At 44.3% G+C, this 20,435-nt stretch overlaps 1 protein-coding gene across 7 annotated transcripts in view; it reads right to left on the bottom strand.

Annotated features, from left to right (window-relative positions):
- The window catches only part of TANC2 (tetratricopeptide repeat, ankyrin repeat and coiled-coil containing 2), a 146,663-nt gene that overhangs the window by 26,446 nt on the left and 99,782 nt on the right, over positions 1-20,435 (bottom strand). For all 7 annotated transcript variants that reach the window (XM_041465417.1, XM_041465418.1, XM_041465420.1 and 4 more), the window contains 4 exons: positions 18,411-18,544; positions 12,988-13,219; positions 10,131-10,297; positions 8,101-8,708 (listed from right to left, as the gene is read on the bottom strand). In XM_041465417.1, the coding sequence (XP_041321351.1) occupies positions 8,101-8,708; positions 10,131-10,297; positions 12,988-13,219; positions 18,411-18,544 (1,141 nt within the window). The remainder of the gene's footprint in view (positions 1-8,100; positions 8,709-10,130; positions 10,298-12,987; positions 13,220-18,410; positions 18,545-20,435) is intronic.

Here is a 20,435-nt window from a genome sequence, read left to right as displayed (position 1 = left end):
TCACAATCTGCCAGGTTATGAAAACCTGTAACTGCTGTAACACACTCAGTCCATCCCATTAACCCATCAGATTCCCAATGCTGTGAGGGTTTTGAGAGGGGCCAAGGTGTTCAGCTCCACCCAAGGGTTGGTGGTGCAAATTCAAGAACTTGTAGGTCACTGACCAGGGAGCTGGAGAGAGACTTTGGACAAGGCTCTGGAGTGACAGATCAAGGGGGAACAGCTTCAACCTGACAGAGAGCAGGTACAGATTAGACATTAGGAAAACATGATTCCCTGTGAGGGTGACGAGGACCTGGCACAGGTTTTCCAGAGCAGCTGTGGCTGCCCCATCCTGCAAATGTCCAAGGCCAGGTTGGACTGGGTTTGGAGCAATCTGAGACAGTGGAAAGTGTCCCTGCCCATGGCAGGGGGGTGGATTGGATGGCTTTTAAAGTCCTTTCCAACACAAACCATTCTAAGGTTTTATGATTCCACGTTTCAGAGCCATTAGCTCCTTCTCCTTCTGGGGAGATGCTCAGGCAGGGGATCAGGAGCTGCATCCTTCTGCTCCAGACTGAGAGTGGCTGCACAAGGACTCTTCAGCCACTCCCCTCTACCTCTGTGCTCCACATCACACGAGAGCAAATAATACCAGCTTTTTGCTTGTTGGTGAAAAACTCTTTGAGAATGTTTAGGAAAGCTCTGAATGGATCTGTAACTGCATTAATCCTAAGCATGAACTGAAAATCCAGAAGCTTCTGAGGTGCCTGCTCTTCACAGCAAGAGCTGAAGTGCAGCTCCTGCCTGACACACCAGTGCAGCCAGCTCCCAAACTGCTCTTCAGCTGCAGTTGGAAGGTATTCACCTAAATTTCATTGCAGACATGACTCTGGTGTTATGAATAAGGCATGTACGAACTACTCCAGAATAAGGTGCAGTATTCATGAGTAATACATTACCTCTGCAATGCTTCCCAGACCTTGGCTTTCAGCTGCTTGATAAATACTTGTTCTGTCAACATTAATTGGAAACTAAACCAGACTGCAACAGCACAGGCTTTTTTTTTTTTTTCTTTAATACAGCAGAGTGGCAGTAATGATTTCTACATCAAGGAGCTCAGTGAAATGATATGCTTTGAATTTCACCACTGCAGAGTTTATCATCAGAGATTTTTCTATTTTTAATGTAAGATTTTTTTTTTTTTGGTGAAAAATTAATAGCCCTGCCAGCTCAGCTCCTGCAGCTTTAATCTGCTCTCCGTGCCTGTGCGTGTACGTGCATATATACAGTGTGTATACAGATAAATAATTATATATGTGTAAGCATATATATATTTATATATGTAAAAAGACATAAAAATGAGTCTCTAATCATTCCAACACCCTACACAGCACAACTACAGCAGCTCTAAAGAAGGTAAGAGAAGGCTGCACACGAGGTTGTGTGGAATTATGGAATGGTTTGGGTTGGAAGGGACCCTAAAGTCCATCCAGCCCAAACCCCTGCTAAGGGCAGGGACACCTCCCACTGCCCCAGGCTGCTCCAAGACCTGTCCAGCCTGGCCTTGGGCACTGCCAGGGATCCAGGGGCAGCCACAGCTGCTGTGGGCACCTGTGCTAGGGCCTGCCCACCCTCTCAAGAAAGAATATTTTCCTAATATCCAATTTAAATTTAATTTATTACCCCTTGTCCTGTCACTCCATGCACTTAAAAATAGATGCTGGATCTGATCTCTACACAACTGTCCCTCATGCACCCAAACATGAGTCACACACAGCTCTGGGTGCAGAGCAAGGTGATGCTGGGTGTTGGTACCTGAAGCACAGTCCCCAGGTGACCCCATTCCTCACGTCACAGATGGAACAGGACAAAGTCTCACTGATAAAACACTGGTGTGACCAAAGAGCAGTGAAGGAGAATGATTAAATGCAAAAGAAAACATTGAAAGCTTCCAGATCTGTGCATCACCTAAACTCTTCCAGTTCTCAGGTAAAAAAGACTTTAAAGAGTATAAAATTACTCTGGTGTTAAGGCATTGCAAATACCAGAGTAAAAGACAAGTAAAAAAATAAATGAGAATCAGTCCTGTTCACTTCTGAACCTACCAACGTCCAAATTCCCTGATTTACACCCACATCTCCCTTCTTCCAGCTAATCCCATGAAAACATTCCCAAATCAAGAGATTTGACACTGTGCCCAGTGAATCTGGTCTTCAAAGGATGTGTATTCACATTTTATTCGGCTCTGCCAAGTGTAAAGTCATAACTGCAGTGCAGAGACTGATGTGTGCTCTGACAAAGCCCAGAGCCTCTTCCCCTGCAGAAGGATATTTGGATATCCAAAGGCCAAGCTCAGCTCCAGGAGCTCCTTTCAAAGGAACACTTTATCACCTAAATTGATTTATTGATTTTTCTGTAATGTAGTTTCCCTCTGATGTCATAACTGCAAATTAACTTGGAAGGAATTCATATTCTAAAAAAGAATTAAAATAAAATAGTCAAGGCTACTCTCTCCTGCACTGCTGGAAGACGATTTTGCTCTAGAAGTGGGTCTTAATATTTGAGGAATAAAGTAACAGGAAGGAATTCAGTAACATTTCTTTCTTCAGTCACTTTTTGGTTAACTCTACTCCCCTCTTCTTGGTGGCTCAGTGCCACAGGATAAATTATTCTGTGAATATTTTCTTCCATTTAGATGTGGAAATGGCCCAACAGAGGAAACTTTAAAGTCCAGAAGAAAAGAAAAAGAGCAGATTTTATGAGGACAGTAACTTCAGATACTGAATATATTCAAGCCCTCGTTGCATCCCAGTGCTGAGGTTTGCATGTCTAATGAGGCAGTTAAAACGAGATGCTCTGCTGATGTCCTTTATGGTGGCAGTGATCACATCTGCTCTCCATCTCATCTGTCATCATTTATAATCTGTGCCTTTCTCCTTGTCTCTTCCAACTGACACTGCAGCTGCAGTTCAGGGGAAAACCTGCAGACAAGTCACTTCACTGCACTGCTAAATCCCTGTTACAGATTCCCAGCTTGCTACCAGCGGCTTTAGTAATTTATTTTTGACCTCTGATTTCTGCATGGCATTAGAAAGGGACTCCAAGACAGCTGGAGAGAGACACTGGAGTGTCTGGAGTGACAGACAGGGGGGAATGGCTTTCCACTGCCAGAGGGCAGGGTTATATAGGTTTTGGGAAGAAATCCTTCCCTGTGAGATTGGTGAGGTCCTGGCACAGGGTGCCCAGAGCAGCTGTGGCTGTCTCATCCCTGGCAGTGTCCCAGGCCAGGCTGGATGGGGTTTGCACCATCCTGGTGTAGTGGAAAGTGTCCCTGCCCATGGCAGGGGTGGAACTGGATGGGCTTTGAAGTCCTTTCAACACAAATCTCTCCATGGTTCTCTGACTAGAGTTAATGTCTTGAGATGCTGGAGATGTGGAATTTGCATATGATAAGTTTCCTTCACTCACTTTGTTGAGTTATTACCCATTCTTTTTACATTTAAGAATTACTGGGCTTCAAGGCATGCAATAAAAAAAAAATTCCTGGAAGACATATGGGATGCCTAAAAGTTGTATTCTCAGAGTCAGCACTCCATACTTGGTGAACAGATTGGGTTTGCCTCTCCAGTTTACTGGAGAACATGATGATGGACTCATCTCTGTGATTCACAAATAGGGCACTCAATAAATATGGCTTGAAGGGTAAATTAAATTAAAAGAGTGAGAAATGTTGTGCTCTCCTTCCCTTGCAATGGGTGAAGAAGATCTGCCTGAAAGCACAGCTCAGCCACCACTTCTACCACACTCCACACTTCTGCCAAAGTTAGGAAATGATCTTGAACTGACCCCATGGTGATCTGGTCATTAATTGCACTAACTGAGCACAGGTCTTGTACAAGTGCAGATGACCAGACAGCAGGCTGGGCAAGGAAATAACCTGAGCTCATGTATTTTGGTGGCACGTGGCATCCAGCCCGTGGCTGGGGATGGCAAAACAACTGACAACACATCCCTTGTGGCTGTGCTGATGTGGTGAGTGCTGCCTGTACCTTGGGGCACCCAGAAAGCCCACTGTGAGCTACAACACTTGCAGAGCCACAAAACTGGCACTCTGGAGTGATGGAGAAGACATTAAGAGTGGTAATTCCAAGTGTAAAGCAACGCTAAATAATGACAGCAGCCCCTTGAGAGCTGGCGCTGCTGCCAGCCAATTTGGAAAACCTGATTATTCCATCTCTGGCCCCACAAGGTTCTAGTGGGCACTGCATTTTTCTGCCTAATATATAAGAAATTCAAATAAATTCTAAACCCACTATTCTGCTTCACCTTGAATTCAAACAATGCCTTTGCTTTGCTGAGTAAAATCCATCCCTCATGGAAGTGGAGAAAACAATTAAGACCTACCCTGGGTTTTGGTGAACACTTGATCATTTCAGCTAACAATCAATCTGAGCGTATTTTAAGAGCTTTTGAGAGCCTTATAATCAAAAAGAGAAAGAAAATCAATTAATCTATGCACCATAATGCCCAAGTGAGTGCCATATGGAGGACTGATCTGGGGGTAATTTTTAAGAAGTTAAGACATGTAATGCAAGGACCAACTCCCCATTTAAAGCTGTTTGTTGTATTCCTGAATTGCCAGAAATATCACTTTCATCAAATTCTTTTTCTCCCAACTTTCTAAATGAATTATCTTTATACTGAGGACTGTTATTTGTCAATCAGATTCAGCATTCCATCAAAATAAAACAAAACCCCCAATTTTGCTCTAAAGCCTTCACTCTATCATTTTGCTGGGTAATACATAAAAACATTAATTTTGTGCAGGAAAAGTCTCCACTTGCAACGTGATCCCAAGAGAGAAAAAGGAAAAATGTAAAATACCTACAGAGTATTGTACTGAAAAGACAGCTCTGCCAGAAACCATGGCAACTCGGGTGTTAGATGAGAGCTGTATCCTTCTGCCTGGATTGCTGCTGCATGTTTATTCATGCAGAGCATCTTGAGTTGGGGTTTGACAAACAGATTTGGTTTATGGACGTTGAAGAGGAGGGAAGAGGTGAAGAAACGGCCTTGTTGTGGGTTGATAAAATGCTTATCCTTCAGAACCCACTGCCCTGGGAACGGCAAAGCGACACCCAAGGCACCACCTGTGCTGCTTCCCATCTGGACCAAGGTGCAGTCCTGCACAGGTCACCTCCCTGGGGCAGCAGGTCCGTGCCTCAGTGACCCTGGAGGCCAGGGACTGGGGTTTGGGCTTCAGCTCACCTCAGTCAGCAGCTAGAAGGGGTTAAATGAGCTGCTCCAAGGACTCAAGGAGATGGGAGTGGCACCTGGATGGCAGGCCCCTAAAATTAGAGTTTTGGCTTCACCAAGCCAGAGGTGAAGCACCTGAGGTGAGGATCTAAAATGCTTCATTTTGCTATGGTCCCATGGATGCTGGGACACCCCCAGGCAGCACAAAGAGCCTCTTCCCTCAGCCCCCACCACCAGCACACACAACACTGGTTGGACCAGTGCCACCCTGAGACACAGAAGCCCAAACTGGGATACTCATACAGCAAGAGCACTGAGGGTATCTTTATCCCACTTTAGCTTTCCTGAGCAAGGAAAGAAAATCTGTGAATCTGCTTCAAAAGCCTGTGTGTGGGGTAGAGGAGCAGCCTGGAGAGATTCACTTCATCCAGCCCTGTCAGTACTGGAAACATCTCCTGGGGAGCCCATCATCCTGAGATTGCTCATAACTCAGCTGGAGGAGATGCTTCCCAGGCACTCCTCATCTGACCTACTGCAGCCTTTTAGCTCAGGATGAAATTAATCACTCTAATTTCTCTCCTCTGAATATAAAGCAAGTCTAGACAAGTAACTCAGATGTTTACGCTTAAACCTGGATAAAGTAATTTCACTTCTGGGGTCCATATCTGACTACAGCTCTCTTACTGCCCTGCCAGGGAAAATCACTTCATTTCTGTCTTGCTCACAGCCCCTTCAGAAGCAGTATAAGGATAAAACATTTATTAGTGTTGTAAAAACATGGAAAATAATTGCATAGAAGTTTCTGATTAAGTCTGGGCCGAAAAAAAAGCACTGCATTAGAGCAGAATTTAGGTTTAGAAATACAAGTGTAGGAGGAATGTGTAGTAAGAACTACTTTCTCCAAGCACCAGTCACAAAGGATTGGGTCTTTCCCTGAAATGTTTTATGCTATTTGTCAAGGAAGGCACTTGGTTGCTGATCAAGTGGTTGATGTGCTGGCCTGACAGGCTGGGGAGGTCGTTACTGCAATGCTGGTTAAATGCTTTGACAAATGCCTCACTGGAGCCCTGTGTTAAAAAATGGAGGGGCTGGGAGGGGTTCCTCTCTGGGGAGAGCAGCAGTGAGAACGTTACCCTTCAGAGTCAATTAGCCTTTGCTTTGGACAGCAAACACATGATGAGGGTTCAAAGAAGAGGGTCAACATCTCAACAGGCTAACCAAAACCCCAGAGGGTGCAGATCTGCTGTTTTTCTTAAAAGCATAGAAAAATGTGATAATTCCTGTGTTCCTCCCTCTCCCCTCCCCTCTTTTCCACGCTTCTGAGAACATGAGAACTCGCTCTCACTAATGAAATCAGGAAGATTATCCCAGCTGCAGTGCTGGGGTGTGAGTGGACACGAGGCCTATTATCCCAATTTCCTTCGTAATGGTCTCACACCTGGACACTCTGTCAGGGTCAGTCAATTAAAAGCAGCTTCACAAACCCACATTTCACTTCAAAGCTCTTCTTGCAGGGAAAAATATCAGCCTCAGCAACCTTACTGTCACCGTACTGACACGGAAGGGTCAAACTGCTTCGCGTACGACAACCCCGAGGACTGCTCTGTACACTTGTCATGTCTCCTCAGTTCCCAAGTGAGCAGAAAGAAATCCATCTGGCTGTGAACAAACCAGATGCAGACAAATTTTCACAGGCTACTGCTGTGAGCTCTGTCAGTGGCCAGCTCTGCTTCTCTTCCAAGAAATAAAATGAAAAATCATGACTTATCTTAATTGTCGCTCAGGGTTTCCCATGCTCTGAGCTCAGTATCAGCTGGACAGGAGGATTTTGTGGAGTGCTGTAGCTCAGGGATCCCTCTCTATTAATCTCTGGATTGTACCTGGTTTCATTAGTTACCATTTTGTATTTTCCTACTGCAGCCTGTTTACCTTGAAATTTAAAGTGGTAAATTACTCTGATACCACTAACAGCCACAGCTGCCTTGATCAGCCAGGTGCTTTCCAGCTCCAGCAGGTACCATGAGACTGTCTTCAGACTGACCACTGGGTCACTGGCACATTCACTCCTTGAATCTGAGTGTTTCCCTGATGACTATAATCATATTTTAAGAAATGCGCAGAAAATGGAGCAAAACTTATGAGGGTAAACGATGAGAATTACAGTCAGATGGTCTGTTTTCACTTGTCACCAGAAACAAAAGTCATGTTGTTGATAGAGATCATTGGGCTTAAAGAATATAAATCTAACCATGATTAAATTCTGTTCCCTGTGAGCTAAGCCAGGAACTCAGCTGTGTCAGGACAGAGATTACAGATGCATTTACAGTCCAAAATCACTACAGAACAATTCTGCTCTTTATTTTGTTTTCAAAAAAAAACAAAACCTTTAGTAGAACAACGAGGAGCACAACTTGAAAAATAAGCAACTACAAAAGATGTATCCACACTACTCATCTTTCCACTTCTTATCTTCTACTTCCTGTGCTTTTGATACCTTTGGAGAAAGGGATGATGATACCCCACAATGCCCCTTCTCCAGGACTGAGCTGGCAGGAGTAATCTGCCCCTGCTGATAATTCAGCCAGGCAACCTGGAGCCTCCTGAGGAACAGCTCATCTCATTCTAAAGATGACTGTTAGGTTTGCCAAGTCAGGTGTGTGCCCAGGGATGCCTGTTTCTTTCCATGAACAACATAAAGACCTCAGGTGATCAGGACAGAACGTAGAGACCTACAGTATACACAGAGCAAACTCTGTGTACAGAGTCACTGCAGCCATGTGCAACTTCACCAAATAAGATGGTTCAGGTAACAGTGTAGAGTAACACATTGGTAAGCTCTGATTTCTCAGAGCGTTTGCTTACCTTGGATCACAAAGAAACTTGGTTTTTTCACCTTCTTCTCTCCAAATAAGCCATTCTCGGAAAGAGGGATGAACAAACATTCGCGTCATGTCTCTACGTTTGATAAGAAACATAGAAAGGTTCTCCATCCTCTGCTGAAAGTCCTCCCACTCCAAAGTGCCCTCAATGTTACCTGCATTAATGGCCTGAAAAATATGTTCATCTGTTAATGGGTGCAGAGAAGCCACTGCTACGTTCAAGAGAGGCATGACCCGATCAAAGGAAGACTGTGTTGGGAACTTCATATTGCACTGCAACAGGTACACTTCGGACAGGGACACTGGGACCACTTTGTAGCTGGAGCTTTTTAGAACTAGGTATCCTTTCTCTATGAGATCAAAAGTAAGTTTCAGGTACAGGTAGGACCCCTGGCTCAAGGTCTTGAGGTGAGAACTGAGTTTGCCAAACGTAGTGTTGTCCATTTTGCCGTTGAGCGAGATGTTGTTCTGGATCTCCGAGCTGCTGTGTATCCGGTGGAGGATGTATGCCTGCAGGTCCTGATCGATGGCTTCATTCTCTTCCAGTCTATCCAAAAATATTCTGTGGAAGGGCAACAGCTTAATTATTTCCTACAAAGAAAGAAAGAAAAAAAGATACTCATGCCTGCAGTGTTTACTATTCATTAAGTGAACTTAGTTTCTATTACAATAGCACCTTTGAGACTCCTTTAAGACCCTCCATCAGGGCAAGAACACAAACAGCAGTTTGTGCCCTCAGGGCCTCACACTCCCAGGTTGTGTGTGACAAATGACTGATGTAAAAACAAGGGACACTTTCTAACAGTACATCCATGGAAAGGGCTGGTAAATTCACACAGAGCAGTGCCCTTGTTATTCCTATCCCTCCCAGCCACAGATTGACCTCCCATCCCTTCTGCTGTCCAGGACATCCAGATGACAGATCCGAGGCCATGAGAAACTTGCTGAAGCTGAGAACAAGAACCTCCCTGGGAGCATCCTTCTGCATTCTACATCCACAGATGCACAGACACATCAGGACAGATAATAATGAGTATTTTCCAGTGCAAAGCAACTGTGTCTGTCTGCTGCAGGACACCGGGCTCAGGGAATGCTGATCTACTGAGCTCCCTACTTCAACATAAACCAAAGATCACCAAAGGCCTCTCCAAAGAAATTCTTGCCTCACATGCTCTCAGCTGCTGTGAGGAGAGGAGAAGTGATGCAACAGATCTGTACAAGGCCAACTCCAGGAAAGCCATAAGCTCTCCAACAAAACAGAGAGGGAGAGCACAGTGCGAACTCAAGTGGCAGTGAAGACTTTACGGATGCAAAAGCCCTAATTAAATGAGGAATTCAAGTCATTGGGATCCAATTTACTTACAATTACAGAAAGATTTCTTCCAAATGATATTTAATTTACTCCATTACTGAGCAAAAAATGGACCCCAGCACTGAACAGCAAATAGTCTGTGCTCTCCTGGATCTTGGGAAGCAGCTGCCATTCCCAGTGACAACGACTATGTGGGGGCTGGCTGCCCTGATGGAGCTGGAACCACACTCAGCTCCCTGCTGACCTGCTCACAACAGTCTTGAGCTGAGTAATGTCTTGGCCTAATCAGACTGAAATCATCATGCCCTGGGTCATGCCAAAAGGAACGAAGATCCAAATTCCTTTGCCTTTCCACATGGAGCTGAGGGTGTTATTTAGCTGCACAGGCTGCCAGACACCAGGCTCTGCCTTCCTAATGGCCCCGTGAGTCAGGCCCTACTGGCATGTGAACAGTCTCACAAAATGATCTGAGCTATTTGCTGATGAACATTTATTTACATGAATAAGCGATGATGGATTAGATCCCTCCAAAGCTGTAGAGTGAGCCTAGGGACATGGATGTAAACCCAAGAATGAAAAAGCCAAAAGGATAACCTGAAATAAAGTTTTTGAGCAAACCCAGAACATCCAGTAAGATCTTCTTTACCAAAGTCCCACCATGACAATGACACAGCTGATCCCTGTTTTGGGTCTCAACATACCTGTAGACTTGTCCTGACTGTCACTACCAGCTTCAGCCAGGAAGGGAATTTTCCAATCATTTTGCTCAGGAATGATACAATGGTGTCTCCATAATCTGGCTTGTGAAATTCAGCCTCATTCAAACCATCAATTAATATAATGAAATCTTCATCAGGGATCTTCCTCTCTGAAAGAAAGAGAAGAAGCATTTATTGGACAGGCTATAGACAAGCAACCATAATGTACTGCAATGTCACTACAGAGTTTTAAACCATGACCAGATATTGCCAAAGAAGAAAACACCTACAGCAGCAGCACCTTTTTAATGATACATTAATTGCATATTGACCTTTACAGGTCATCTCATTCCACCCTCCAGCTGGGGACAGGGACATCCTGTTGTTGTTCCAACCTGGCCTTGAAAATCCTACAAGTAAATCATGGACTGTTTAAACAGGATTTTTTTTTTGCTGCTGGAGAATACAGCATCAGGTGATGCTGACAGTGCAGTTATTTTTACTATGTCAGACACTGAGAGCTGAGTATGGCTTTACAATTAATGGCAGAGATACCTTTGGACCTGTATCTTAAGCTCAAAGGGTATCTTCTCAATGGTAATTTTGCCTCATAAGACTCAAAACCAGGTGTAAAATGTGAAATCTCAATCTACTGATGGCATATGCTGTTCACATGTACTACAAGCCCTGATCTGTAAAGTACTACAGATAAACTCCTGCTACCAAAAAGGTCAATATTCCTGGCAGCAGGTCAGTTTTCCTCTTTGACTTTTAATTTCAATTTTTAATTAAGAAACTTTTCTGCAAAACCCCAGCACAAAATGTTCATTGACCATGAGATCCTGTGGTCCCTGCAGTATTCCAGGGAGAACAGGCATGTGCAAACACCCCGTGCTTGGGAATGCTGAGCATCTTGTCCTTGCCTTACATCAACTGCACTGTAAACATACATATGAAAAATATGTATTTTGCACTAAAATTACCATAGCTGCTTTTTCAGTTAACTTCTCAGTAAGATTTTTGGATACAACAGAAAATATAATTTATTCCTCTCTGAAATCTTGGAGTGAACGCAGTGCCTGAGTTTTATACCCACATCTCATGCTCCTGATAAAGCCTAAGGGAGAGAGGAGAAAGCAGGAGTAGGGGATGAATTAGAACTTTGTTTTCCTATATATGATTTAGATTCCTTGATGTTAAAAAAAAAAATATATATATATTATGTATTTGAGAAACATGAATCTTTCTCAGTGGCGTTCACCATTAACACCTGTGCAATAGTTTTGTCCCAGTAGCACTAAAGCTTCAACAGCACCTTGTTAAAGACCTGCTGATATATTTACAGAGTCTTAAATATTATATATTTTAGAACCAATTTCCAGATACTGTTCATCTTGTTAGAGAACACTTGGTGCAAATTAGCTTGCCAGCACTCTCAACCAGCAGGTTTGAAAAGTGGCAGTCTTGGTCAGCGGCTCCACTGGAGCTGTGCTGAGTGCAGAGCCCAAGAGGAAAGGAAAAAAAAAGGTTTCACATAAAATTTTCCCACTTCTCAGAATTTAGGGCCAGATGGGGGTCAACCTCCTTGACAAGAAAAATAAGAATCCTCCTAAACACTCTGAAATCAAGAGCTGAAACATCTCCCAAGGCGCTACTGTAATAACCAAGAATTATTTTCCTCTAGAGCAGCGGTTCCTAAATGTATCCTTTTTCTTTTTGCCAAGAGTGATGATAGGAAAGAGCAACCACGCTCCTTCCACAGTGACATTTCTCCATGCCAGGAAAACCAACCACTGTCATGCTGTGCTGGCTCTGCATATGCTGTGTGCCTGGTGGAACAGGGCAGGTTGGACCCAGATGCTGCTGCTCAGAGCTTGGACACGGTTTTGAAGAGCTGATTTGAACATCAGGGCTTTGAATCTGCCAGAAGCTGCATCTACTTCATGTTGGATCTTACAATGTAGTGTGTAGGGTGGTAACAAAATTAACTGAACTATTTTTGCAGCCAAGATGCAGCACAGGCACAGTAATAAACATGATTCTGCAGGACAACAGTCTTGAACTCTGCAATGCTCTGACAGTTTTCATGGCAACGAGCAAAGATCTTAAATTTAGTGACTGTCATGATGAATTACTTATAACTTGCAGAGGGGAGAAATAAAAGAAGACAAAATCAATGCTGTATTAGAAAAAGCTCTAAGTCTGTTATCAGGATAAGGCTTGTCACCAGCTCCCCCTGAAGCTTTACACAGGGTGTCTATGGACTTTTATGATACCAGACCTTTGGTGAAAGCTTCAGATTCTCCAAAACCCACTAAATAGTGACAGAGAAAAGGAAAAAAAGTCACCCCCTACACAAATACATCAGAACATTTTCCTGTAAGCACTGCTGTGAATGGAACTGGTTGCTTGTTTTCATCTTGAGAACTGCAATGACAGGTTTGGGATATGAAAGCAGCAAGAAAAGGGAAGTCCAAATGGGATACTGGGAAAAAAATCCTCCCTGTGAGGGCGGGCAGGCCCTGGCACAGGTTGCCCAGAGAGGCTGTGGCTGCCCCTGGAAGTGTCCCAGGCCAGGCTGGATGGGGCTTGGAGCAGCCTGGGATAATGGAAGGTGTCCCTGCCATGGCAGGGGTGGAATGGGACGAGCTTTAAGGCCCCTTCCAACACAAACCATTCCATGATTCTCAGTCTTCCCAGCCTCTCCAGATCCCACCTCTTCTCTCCACCTCGACAAGCGACGCGCACACATTAATCCATCGCTTTGTTCCAACGCCCAGAACCCAACTAAGCATCATTTAAAAAATCATAACAAAAAAAGCTTCGTGGGAGGCTGGGGCACGGCGAGGAAGAGCAGTACCTTTGTGCAGGCTCTCCAGGGGCTCCAGGACCCCCCTGCGGAAGGAGGCCATGGGGTCCTGCACGCAGGAGCGGAGGCTGAGCAGGCTCTGCAGGTGCGGCTCGCGCAGCAGCTGCTCCCGGTACGCGACGAACTGCGGCGAGCGGCACAGCAGCGCGGCCACGTTGTGCACAAACTCGGGCACCAGGCAGGTGTAGGCGTTGTCAGCCTGGCAGTAGTGGTAAGCTACGACCTAGCAAAGAGAAAAGAATGAAAAACTCCGTGTCTTCATCAGAGCCACGCTGGGACAGTTGTAAAAGGAGCGGTTTTTCATTTGGCGAGTTTGAGCTGTTCTGGCAGGTGAAGTCTTTAAGAGCAATGAGTGTTAACTAACTATGACAAGAATCCAGACAAATCAGTTGGTAAAAACAGGCACTGATCCTGAAAAATGACTGGACCTCCCGCTTGAGGAATAAATGAAATTAAGCTGTTTGCAGAGACTGACAATGATGGTGGTTGACGTCTGAAGTGCTGTGCTGAGCTTGTGCTATGCTCTGAGTTCTGTTTAAGAACTTGGTGCCAGTAAAAACTTGTGATTGTTTTCTTGAACTTACTCTTTATTTGCTTTGTTTTCACATGTCAAGCTCTGTGGAAGTGGACAGACAGCACTCCCTGAGTCCCTCACAGTGAGGCAGCACCACTTACAGGGTACAGATTCCCCTGAGCTGGGGGCGATGGCAGGCTCACTGTACTTTACTCATACATTGTGATCCCACACTTCATTAAAAAAATTAATTCAATTTAAAAAAAAAAAAAAAAAAAGTTCCCCTCTTCCCAGCTTTCTCCTGATTTTTCCAGCTCAGCAAACTCTGCTAGAACCCTGCTACGTTCTGCCCACTTATTAAAATAAGCAGAAAACCAGTGATATCTTCTCAGGCCACGCTGCCAACTTTCTTGTTTTCTTTTGCAGTATAAAAAAGACCCTCAAAAATCTGTCTCTGCCTGTGAATCCCCTGGGAAGCTGCTCTGGCACCACTCCAGCACAGCTTCTCCTGCTCCCTTGCTGCCTCCAGCCTCAGGCACTGCCTGCCCATTTGGAATGAGCCTCTGCCAGGGCACAAAGCTTTTCTGCAGCTCCCATTCTGGACTGGGTTTTCTTTTCAAATATCACTGGGTATCCAAAAATATCCCAGCAAGGCAGGTGGGAGCAGTTCTGTACCAAAACCATCACTGCCCTGGAGCACTGTAGCACAGAATGTTGCAAAATAAATTGCATTTTTGAACTTGGGAAGGACAATACAGCTGAAGACACTGAAAAGGAAAAGCTCCTCTGCAGCTCAGGGCAGCTGGGATGAAATGTGCCCGTGGCTTTGGACATGATGAAGGCTTTCTGTCTCTCCACCTGCAAAACCTGTCCCTTAGACTCCAGGAGGCTCCAGGGTGGCTAGGATGGTACCAAGGAATGAACACACCACGCTGTGGGATACTCACCCATTGCTGGTTCAGCACTGGCTTTTAATTTTCAATATGAAATTACCCATGGGATATAATGCAGTAATTTCCTTTCCCAGTCAAAACGAGGTGTGACACATGCAGTGATGAGAAAGCTGGGCTGTTATTTCAAGCATCAAGCTCTAATACATGTATTTAAGTTTTAATGGATACCTCCAAATTCCTTACAGAATTTTTCCTACCAGACAGTTAAAATAGAATTAATTCCCTTAGAGAACAGCACTATGTAAAGTAATTACAGAGGTAATGATTTCTTTTCATCAATCCTATTTATTTGGGGATTATAACTTGTACATTTCACAGAATGAAGTTCGCAAGTTGCCATTCCTTGATATCAGGTTCCACTAACAGAAATTACTCTGATTTCCTATGCAATTTGTGTGTAGACACAAAAATAAAGTCTCTTTTAATGAAAGGCCAATTAATTTCTTCCAGGAATCCAAAGAGTCATGTCATGGAAAAAAGGTCATGCGTAACCATCATCACCATCAGATTTTGGGACACACATACAATTACAACCCAATTAATTTCAGCCACTTCCCATGCATTACAGGTGGACTTGATGATCTTAAGAAGTCTTTCCAAACCTTAGCAATCCTATGATTCCATAATTCCTGATCCCTGTGCTCGATTTACTGGTGTATCAACTAAGCCTTATAACCAGTAGGATAAACATAATGCTTAATGGGTGGATCTGAAGCTAAAGCAGCAAGCAAAGGAAGATTCTGGGAAGTCAACCAAAGCAAAGGCAGAATGACGTTCTTAGAAAATGCAACCTGAGCCAGAATTTCATCTTGATGTTATTTATTCTCTTGTGACATTTTCTCTATCTTCAAATCACAGAGAGGCTGCCAAAAGCCAGTGCTGGGAGTGGAGCCTGGTGCTGGAGATGGGGCTGAGAATCAGGCTCCTCACTTGCATGGAGCTGGGTGGGAAGCAGTTTTCTCACCCTGTAAAACTTTTCAAGGTTTCCAATCCTGTTCCACCCTTGGGAATGAGAACAGGTTAATGTGAGAAGTGAGTGTAAGAGCCTCCAGGATGGCCAGGGGCTGGTGTGGATGGGACTCACCCCAAACAGCTTCAAACTATTCTTTCTATCCTGTATTTGTTGAATGCCACTAATGCTCTGGGAAAGGTCCCTTTCCAATTATTTCACTATTGCAGTTCTCCAGCAATGCTTCTGGAACAGAATCTACTCCATTTAGGCAGCTTTCCTTTGCCATCACACCTCCTCTGTGGTTTGTCTTGGCTTCCTTCTGGAAGCATGTCATGCAGGGACAGCCAACCCCCTTGGACCAGCCTCCCAGACCCCTGAGCTCACAGCAACACCCCACTCCCTCCAGTGCTCTTAAAGGGCTTCAGCACTGTATTTCAACCTCTAACAAGATCTCTTTTTTTGACCCATACAAATAAATGCAGTGTAACACTTTGACCTGCCACTATGCCACATGCCAGGCACAATGCTGGCTGTGAAAATGGAAATGGCCATTAGCACTGCATGTGACTGTGACCCAGTATGTGGCACGTGGTGACCCAGTTTATTGGGAATGTTCATTATCTTTACATAGCTGAGCATGCTGGTAAATGCTTTCTGAAACTCTACAGTGGCCCAGGGCACCAAGGCTCAGCAGCAATGAATCCCTCCACCTCTGTGTAGGGCAGGAGCACACTGTTTTTATATGCCTGCAGCAATGTTAGTGATGCTTTGGATACGGCTTGGAGGATGGGGACAAGAGCCTCTGGAGCCACCAGCTGTGTTCAGCATCAGAAAAATGAACTAATGCAAAGGATGTGCAGCTCTTCCACCAGCTGCTCTGCACGGGGTACAACCCATTAGTGCAGCTGAGCTGGGTTTCAGGTCCATTTGTTTAAGTGCTGCTACCACAAGTGACCACACAGCATCCAGGAACCCGAAGAATAAAGCTGTTCAATGGGTTAGTTAAAACTGGGTAGCCAGTCCATTAAAAATCCTCTGTGAGTAAAGGATAAACCTTCAGGGAAAAGGAAAGGTCAGCATGGCAGGACCGAGTTGAGCTCCTGCTTGCCAGTCAGCAGTTACTTAGTTCTAAAATTAATGATTTGTTCATCTCTGACATTAAGAGCTGAATGCAAACTTTGCACCCAAGAATTTACTGTACAAAAACCAGGCATAAAAGTACAACCCTGAGTAATCCAGAGGAGGAAAAGCAACTGTTTGCTCACCTTTCATTTCTGTCATCATAGATACACAACTTCTGAATATTGGGATAAGTGACATTTTCAGAGGGAAGGGGAGTGGGTGAGAGGACAACGAGCTTCCCACCAGCATTCTGGAGCCTGTGCCAGCCATTACCTAAGACTGTTTGTATATTATTAATCTGCTTTTGTAACAATCTGCATTTCTGCAGCACAGGGACCTCAGCCCAATCTGAGAACATTCTGCTCTGCTCAGTGCAGGCAGAGGTGGAACATCTGCACACAGCTTTCTCCAGCTCCTCACATATGGTTCATCTAGCTCCTAAAATAACCCTGACAATTGTGGTTGTCCATCACTGTCAACACCTTCTTCTGTGCTTCAATTCTTACTTCAGTGTAAACATAACTATAAAACACACATATCCAAGAAATACTTTTCCATCCAGATAGATTGAAGGACCTTAAAACCCTTCTTAAAGAATCTGCAGCCAAGGTACAACAACCCATTTTTACTTTAATTTTGGCTGTAAGGATTGTTTTTAGCTCTTTCTCCAGTGATCAGAGATGCAAAAAAATCTTCAGTGAGCGATCTATGCCGTGGATGTGACACAGTGTTTGAAAGAGCCATATTCCTTACCTTTTCCAGGAGGAAACAAGCTAAAACAGCATCCATTTATCAATTACATACCCAGCAGGATGACTTAAGCACTCAGGGGAAGTGATAGATGAGGTATTTTAAGCAGAGATAGCACACTTTACTGCCCTTTCTGGTAGTCTGCAGAGCTTCAGGTTTGCAAGGAATACAATGACTAATGCAACCTGAACAAAACCAGACCTGGGCTTTGCATTCCTTTCAAGAACTCCATGTGGAAGAGGAGAGTATCAAATCTTAGTATTTGTTTATGCAGCACATACTACCTGCCTGGCCATCTGTGTGCAGCAGGAAAGCAGACAGGACAAACAGTATCTGGCACAAAAAGCCAAGCAAAACATGTCCTGGTAATAACTTAGAACAGAGACTTTTCTTGCTATTTTCCTCTCCAAAGTGGGAGCAGGTGACAGGAAAGCATTTCCTGCTCCTATCCTCCCAAAAGGTGAGGGAGGAGCAAGAGCAAACTCCTTGGATTTCACAGCAATAGAATGGCACCTTCCCACCACTAAAGAATTAGGCTTAAATCTCAGTAATACAGTAAAATTCAAGCTGTAAATCTTACATACTTAAGTGACAGTGTTCCATATGTTCCATACAAACCATTCCTGCCAAAACAGCAAGTAATTTGTGTGTTGTTCCAAAGGCTATGGTCTACTTTGGAGAATTTTCCAAAAAATTCCCAAGTGCACACACAGCATTAACACTCAGCTTGTGCCTTCCCCAAGCACAGTACCTGCCCTTTTCAAGCTAAACACTGGGCAATTTTGTTCTCAGTGCTGAAGAAAAACCACAATTATTTCAATAATTCATTCAATAATTGTGTCATATCCTAACATTTGCAATGTACAGTAGGGTGGCTGTGAGAGACAAACCCTCAGAGTAACAGGGAAGTGTATCTGATGCAGAGGGAGCTTCATTTTAGAGAAATAACTCTCCCAAGTACTAAAACTCCTTCCACAAGTCTCTCGAGGCACCCCAAGCGCGCATTTGAACGCACGGATTTTTCCAAGCGGGAGAATTTCCAAGGAGTGCCGCTAAAGCTGCCCTTTTCCCAAAGAGTGCCAACTAAAGCTGCCCTTTTCCCAAGGGCTGGGGGATGCCCTACCTGTGAGGCCAGCCTCCGCATGGCCTCCTCCTGGCGCCGGCGCATCTCGGGGGTGCCGGGGCAGCTCCCGCTGGCGATGGACGCGTGCGCAGAAGGCGGCTGAGCCAAGGGCAGCTCCCGGTTGGCATCCACATCTGCCCAAGGAAAAGAGGTTAAGACAAGCACTGATATTATTATTAGAAACCAGGCAGCTGCTGTTTCATATGCATGGCGGTTAAAATACTTCCCGCAAATACTGTGGTTGGGATTTCAGGGGTTTCCGGGCCGGAGGCTTCTCAAGAAACTTCTTTTGGAAGTAGAAAAGGATCGCTAAGAAAAAGCCTTGAGTTTGTCTTATTCATCTTCCCCACTGTAATTTCATTGACTTCAAAATAATGACAATAATGGAGTGAACTGGGCCCTCTGGCAGGCTCTGCCTTCAGGTTTGGTGGATTTGAGTGCAGAGCTCTCCTGCACTCCACTTCTGCCAACAGACCTTCCCTTGTTATGAACAATCACTGGTTAATTTGGTTCCAAGTCCTCCTTCAGCACAGACAGCCAATTTTTCTGAATTACAGGCTTATTTTCTAACATAAATAAACGAAGAGCCCCAGCTAATACAGCCATCTGAAGCCCATTAATTTAATCAGGGGGAGAGGAGCAGGAGCAGCACAAGGATCTGGAAAAGGCTTGCAAGCAAATAATAAATTATCCTGGAATCATCTCTGGCAAGTTTAACTGTGTCCTAGTGCATTTTAGCTGCCTCTTTTGCCTGGTAAAGCAGAAATTGGCTTTACCAGCAGATTGCTACAGAAGCTCATCCACCTGGCCTTTGTGGATAACATTCCCAAACTATTTTTATTTTCATTTCAAAGTACTCATATGGAGGGTTTTTGAATGACACCACAACAGGCAGCACTTGGTGATGTCTAATTATTGATTATTTTAAGAACACCACCACTCTGAAGTGCAGTCTGTGCTGGCAGAGGATTCTCCTGACTGGATTGCTGCAGTGCATCCCTGAGTTTGACTGGAAATAATAATGCAAACAATGACCCATTTAATGGCAAACAACAGAGGAGAACGACTGCTGCCTCCATAATTAAACCCTGAATGTGTTAGAATGAGGCACGTTCTTGATTCTGAGCATAACACCACTGTCACCTGTATTAATTTTCTGAGTGAGGAATTAGAAGTATGAGGCTGCATTGAAGCCAGTTTAATTAGCTGATTGCACGACTGCCATAGCAGAGTCAGACCACCTGATTAGCACATATTAATTAGCACAGATTTAATAAGCATAATAGATTTTTTTTCAGCATGTGGAAAAAGAAATTACAAAGAAACTTATCACAAAATCAGAGATTAATCATAGAATATCCTGCATTGGAAGGGACCCACAAGGATCTTGCAGAATAATTATTATCTTCTATAGCTAGACTTGTGATCTCTTTAGGAAATCAAATCTAATTAATTACTGATTCTGAAGGTTTCCATCCTAATAACTAACACTGAGGAATCCTTCAGCTTTCAACTCCAGGGACACATCAGAGTGAACTAAACCATGTGTTAGGTGGGACCAAGGATCTTCATCATCTGTGAACAAAGGGTGCAAGGCACCCCATGTGAGAAATCCAGCTTTTAGCCCAGAAGGGGTTTAGCACAGCCATATCTTTAATGTCCACCATCATCCTAAGGAGACTGGGGACACAGCACAGCAGAGCTGAGGTTAAAATATAGAAACAAACCCTGCCTTTCACTACACATTGTTTATTTAGCTCTGACAAGTGACACTGTTCAACATGCCAATCCCGGTGACATTTCAGCTCTTCCGACAGGGCAAGAGCACAGCATTTCCAGTAAACAGATTTAACTACAGCTTCACTGAGATACAGTGACCTACATCCTTAAAGATACCTTCAGGTACCTAACTCAGTATTTTTAGTCCTGTCTTACTCACTCACTGAAAGCTGAGTGATTTTAAAATGTTGTCATCTCTACCTGCAAACCTGCCACTGTGTAGTGATGGGAATTGGATGGGACCAG

This window comes from Pyrgilauda ruficollis, unplaced genomic scaffold, assembly GCF_017590135.1.
Source record: "Pyrgilauda ruficollis isolate IOZ18807 unplaced genomic scaffold, ASM1759013v1 scaffold189, whole genome shotgun sequence".
Lineage (NCBI taxonomy): Eukaryota > Metazoa > Chordata > Aves > Passeriformes > Passeridae > Pyrgilauda > Pyrgilauda ruficollis.
This window is presented reverse-complemented; position numbering and strand designations above follow the sequence as displayed.